Source organism: Triticum urartu, chromosome 5 (assembly GCF_003073215.2).
Source record: "Triticum urartu cultivar G1812 chromosome 5, Tu2.1, whole genome shotgun sequence".
NCBI classification, from domain to species: domain Eukaryota; kingdom Viridiplantae; phylum Streptophyta; class Magnoliopsida; order Poales; family Poaceae; genus Triticum; species Triticum urartu.
In genome coordinates, this window is record NC_053026.1 from 415797668 (window position 1) to 415803212 (window position 5545).

The 5545-nt window shown below is 52.0% G+C and overlaps 1 protein-coding gene across 2 annotated transcripts; it reads right to left on the bottom strand.

Moving 5' to 3' along the window:
- Positions 1-3636, bottom strand: LOC125556114. Of its 2 annotated transcripts, XM_048718905.1 has the most exons (3): positions 1983-3636; positions 262-1862; positions 1-159 (listed from the first exon to the last, which is right to left on the bottom strand). In XM_048718905.1, the coding sequence occupies exons 1-2, from the start codon at positions 3007-3009 to the stop codon at positions 1852-1854; spliced, it is 1038 nt and encodes a 345-aa protein (XP_048574862.1). In that variant the 5' UTR covers positions 3010-3636; the 3' UTR covers positions 1-159; positions 262-1851. The 2 variants fall into 2 exon arrangements, with proteins under 2 accessions (XP_048574862.1, XP_048574861.1); XM_048718904.1 differs by having other exon boundaries at positions 262-3636.
- Positions 3637-5545: the final 1909 nt, after the last annotated feature.

The window sequence follows — 5545 nt, forward strand, 5'->3', positions numbered from 1 at the left end:
ACGGCAGGGACGCACGGAGGGACACGTCGACCGAGGTGCCTAGGCTCGGCCGGGGGCGGGTCGGCGGCACCGTCGCGTGGCGGCGAGAAGACAACCGGGAGGTACTCATCGGTGTAGCACGCGAAGGTGGAGCGGCTGAAGTGCCTCACCAGCCTTTGCCTGCAAAGACCAACGGCTCACAGTGTGAGAGAACAAACCGCATGAATGCATGCATGCATCGACGGCACGGAGGAGGCTTGTGCGTGCGTGCACGTTCGTTACCTGCATGTACGCCTTGCCGAGCGAACGGTTCCAGCCGCGGCCGTGTAGAGCGTAGTGCCGCCCGCGCGCCGCGTCGGCCGCCGTTGACGACCGCGCACCCCTTGTTGTTGCAACGCTGCCTGCTTTAATTTGCCCGTTGCAAAACAGAAGAAGATCGTGACCGTTTTAACTCCGATTCATTCAGGCTGGAAGACCAAACTAAAGTTATGCATGCTTTCATTGGCTGTTTGTTTCCCTCGCTTGCTTTGGTTGTTTGTCTTCTTCCAGGGGCTTTGTTGGAGATAGTACTACTAGTTTTTACAGATATACTAAAAGGCTGCACATATTTTTAGTTGGTAGTTGCACAGTTTGCAGTTTTTGCACATACGGTATGGTTGATATTCTGCCATATTTATTTCCAGGTTTGCTATTTCACATCTAGATGTGAAATAGTATCTCACATCTAAGTTCTCCACCACACGATCTAATTGCTGAAAAAATCGTGTAAACGTCTTGATCTCTTGTCGCTGCCTGCTATCCCCAGGCCGCGCTTGCCGTGTTTGTCGGTTGCACGTTGTGTTCCTGTTGCCTGTTCGTGTCATGCGTGAGGGCCTTAGCCCATGTCTGCCTTTTCTTTTTCTTTTGGGAAGATAGCCCATGTCTGCTGCATGTGATGTGACTCTTTGGGCTTTTTTTCTTTGTTGGTTGCATGACCGTTGTACTAATAAGAACTGGGAGAATAATCAAGGCTTTTGTTAAGGGCCTCTTGCTAAGTTGTTTTTTTTTGAAGTTTTGCTAAGTTGTTTTCTGTTGGGATCATATTGGTGTAATTTTCACGCAAATTCTTGATCTCGCATCATCGGCTAATGTATTGTTGATCAAGCTTCTGCAGTCAACTGCAGTCAACTTCTTTTACAAGCAAGCAAGGTCTTTTTCTACTAATAACAAACAAGGGCCAGGCCCGTGAGCAAATTTTGAGACAAACAAACAGACAATACAAAAGCCCAACTTATAAGGCCCACCAGGTGGGGGTAGTCGGGATGGGTGGGCGAGTGTTGACGATAGACAAACAACAGGCCAGGTGGGAGATCGACAAACAAACAAGCCGAATTTTTTGTTTGTCAAACGAGGTGGGACAGATTTTTAGAGGACGATGTCACTTAGACGTGAGGTATTATCTCACATCTAGATGTGACATAGACTAACCCATTTATTTTTGCAAGACGGAAAGATCATTATACCTGACTAATAATAATAAAGAACACCAAAGCACACAAAACAAGTCGGTACGTACGTACTTTGTGAAACTGTGTCTCGCCAAAAGAAGAGGAACTTATTGAAAGTACGCTTCTTATTTTTCTGACTTACAGGATTAACGTTGGCTTCGTCCATTTGATGCTACTATACTACTTGATAAGAATCTGCTCCACTACCGCACAAGCATAAATGCAGGCAAGAGAAATCACCCTGTCAACCCGTGAGAGAAGAGCAAGCATGAGATGAATCACCTGAAATCCATGGGCAGGTAGAGGATATCGGACGCGGCGGCCACCGCTCCGGGGCCGTGCCGCCTGTTCACGCGGGCGCAGGGGTCGTCGAGCAGCTTCATCATCAAGGCGCGCCTGCGACGGCGCACGCCAAAAAGGCGAAAGATCCATCAGCTAAAACGCAGGCACGAACTGAACAGTACAACGGTGGAGAACCGGGAAGGCGTAGCGTGGCTGGGCTAGCTGGTCGCTTACACGGTCGTGCGGCTGCGGCCGTGCCAGGCCCAGGCCGGCGGGGGCACCGGCCACGCCCTCCGCCTCGTGAGCGACGGCGACGGCGACCTCCGGCGCGTGCGGCCGGCACGTACACCTTTCTCCTGCCCCTGGCCCGCTGCCCCCGCGGCCCGCACGGCGGTGCCGCCGGCAACAGAGGGCGAGTCACGGGTCCTCCCTTGCCCTTCCCGGCCGCGGCCGCTCGCCCCTTATGCTTGTAGTTGAAGCTGTGCATCACCTCCGCGTACATCTTCTCAGGATCGAACATGACCCCGCGCGGGCGACGGTCGTAACGCGGCGCGGCGACGTGCTCACGGAAGAAAGGCCGCGGCGGGAGGGCCCCGGGGTAGTGGTGCTCGGGGAAGGTGGCGCGGGAGTAATTGGCGGCGAACGGGGAAGGCGCCGGGTAGCCGGCGTGGCCGTGGTACCCCAGCATCGTGGAAGGATGGGGCTTTAGCGGAGTGAGGTGGGCGCGGGCGGAGCGGCGGCTGTATGGCCGCGCATACGCGTTCAGCCCTGTAGCTGCCATGGCTGGGGAGGCCTGGTGGGAGAAGAAGGATACGGCGAGGTTGGAAGACAGGCGTTCGCCGGCGGGGTAGCGCTCCCTGGCCGGGGACACGATCTGTCCAACGTGCGCCTCGCGGGCACCATCCCAGAGTCCATTGCGGCGATGCCCAGGCTGTCGTTCCTCGCGGTAGACCACAACCGCCTCTCCGGCACCGTGCCAGCCAAGCTCGCCGCGGTGCCGGGCATTGGCGCCATGTGGTGTCCCGCGAGTTAATTCCGTTAAACGGCAGGGGCTAAATGCAAAAGGTGCGAAGCTGACCGGCTCAGCCCAGCTGGCTCCACTTGGCTGTTGCTGATTGGGCCAGGACCAAATATGCACCTTGAGGACAAGTTGGAGGACCAAATAATCTACTTTTGCAACTTTGAGGACCAAACCATCACATACAAGACAAGTTGAAGGACCTGCCGTGCTATTACCTCTTGCAGCAAAGCAGCACGCCATGCCCTGCCCTGCCCTGACCCGGTCTGACAGCACGCGAGTCCGTGACGAACGCTGACGCGACGGGCCGAATCTGCCGCGTCAGCGCGCGCGCACGCGTCCTCCGGCTCCGGCTGGCTCGCCCGTGCGTGCGATCTCGAATCTGACGGAGCAGCGTTCGGCGCCGCGCGCGTGAGGCCAAGCGGAGCAGCACGCACAGCTCCCTCCTCCTCCCGTGACCTATCGTCTAGCACGACCGTCCGCCGCTAGCTCGTCGGGTCCGCTCGGACCGGTTCTTGCGCGTGAGATTCTGCTACGTAGGAGTACCGGCTCTTCTTCCTGCGCTTCCAAGGCTCTGACTTGTTGTGCTGTACATCTTGCAGATGCATGGGGATTGGGGAGAGAGGAGGAGACGAAGGCACGCAGCTGGAAACGAACTGCTCTGAACGGATCGAGCCCTCGTCCCAAAGCTTCCCACATTTGTTCGTCTGCGTGTCGACCGATCCGTGGATCGACCGCGGACATGTGAGTGAGTGAGTGAGTGGCCGTCCTGCCTCGAGCCCCGCGTACCTCTTGTAGTTGTAGCTGCCGCGAATTTGGTTTTTCTATAGGTTTAAGGTGGCACTATGAGTAATTAATTACTTTTCCACAGATAGATGGATGCGTAAACTTGTGCTTCCTCCGTTCACAAATATAAAATGTTACAAATTTTTAGTGAATCCGATGTACATACACCTGACAGCCATGCCGGTGGTTTAAGGTGGAAATACATCTCATCAATCTGCTAGTGTCTTTCGGCATGGCGTGGAGTACTAGCGGAGGCCGACTATCGAACGATCCGTCTTCAAGATACCGATGGGAACACCGCTTCATGTGATCATGTCCGACGTGGAAACTCTTGTTCCGATCTTTATTGGTTGGCCACAATGGCGACGAACTTAAGCCATTACCTTGTTGAAGGCGTTATCTACTTGCTGTTGTAGCAATCTTCATTGACTGATCTCGGTAATTAGGGTGAAAATTCTTGTCTAGGCCGTTTCTGGTCGGACGTGATGACGATAGCACAAGGGCGTTTATCCCTTCTTGGAGAGATCAGACTTAATCGTATGTGTTTATTTCATATCTTATAATAGTTCGGGCACTAGTTGTCTTTTGTTTGTACTTTACTTAATAATTAATTAAAATGATTATGTGCATCGCTCGATGCAGAGGTCGGTGGTTATCCTTCTTTTCAAAAAAAAATTATATTAAAATATCTAAAACATCTTATATATAAGAGAGTACGATTTAGTATTAAGGTGAACCATGATAATCCGGCTTTTTAAAAAGTTTTTTTCCTTTATCGCGTTTGGCTAGCCCATTTCCCGCACTTTTATGTATATTTCTTATATCACATTACAAAAATAGGTTTCGTGTAGCACAGTTAGTTAATCGTATTCGTTGAAGCCGCAATGCTTTCTCGCACTTTGCCTCTCATCTGAGACCTTAGGGACAATGTGGTCGACTCTACGGCAAGCGGGCAGGTGGTGGTGACCCAACTCCTTGGTTGTGTGGACGGAAAGGAGCGGGGCGATGTGGAATCTTGGTGTGGCCATGCTTCAGCAGTGGCAACTCTCAGATCACAGTGTGGAGGTCTGGTTTGATGGCGATGGACATGTTAACCGTGGTGCCTCGACGATGCGTGGATGAGACTTTGGACGAAAGCTCTGTGCTTTGGCGCTGGCGATGGTGATGTCCCTCTTGGCAGCGTCCTTGTGGCACCCCTCTCCGCGCCAGAGTTTTTTTTAGCAACATTACAACAGGAGAGTATCGTACTGCTTCTTCATTAATCAATGAATATTTACACTGTACAGAGAGCCAAAATCCAAACTACATAGAACAAGGGGAGGAGATATACAAGAAAACAAAGGGCTGAGCAGGTGCATACTTCCGCACCTGGGTGCCTCTGCGAATTTCCGGATGCTCTAAGTTGGACCAAGGTCGTGTAGTTGTCCAAGCATACGGGGTGCATGCGTCCAAAATAATATGTAAACATTTAGCGAAGACAACTTTGGCATGATTGAGAACTAAAATAAGCATGATTGAGGACGAAGCGTCGACCCATTGGCTGGGCAGCTGAGATTGCCCTTAGGTTGGTCTTTTTTTTTAAAACTAAAATAACACAACAAACAGGTGCTGATGCGTCACAAAGGCACTCACCGAGTTTACCACCGGAGATTTCATTCATAACTAAAGACGACCAAAATTAATCATGCTTGTTCTGCCATGTCAGCACCAGCTGGGTGGTGTCTGCAATCGGATCCAACTCGAGCGCATATATACTCCACAACGACATTATTGCTCTAGAATAATAATCAGCCGGGGGGAGTGGCCGTGGCGACCAGCTCAGCCTGGATACGGGGAAGTCTCCTCGCTAAACCCCAGGATTAGATTAACATGATTGGCAAATAATTGCAAACTGCACTATATTTTAGAGCAGCTAATGGCTTCATGCAGCCTGTAGAAAGCTGAGAATGGCCAAGCATAAGCGTGCAAGTTACGGGGATGTCTCGAGGAAGAT

Excerpts from the sequence above, each read along its gene's own strand:
- LOC125556114 (XM_048718904.1), bottom strand. The coding sequence starts at position 3,009 with ATGGCGTGCTGCTTTGCTGCAAGAGGTAATAGCACGGCAGGTCCTTCA.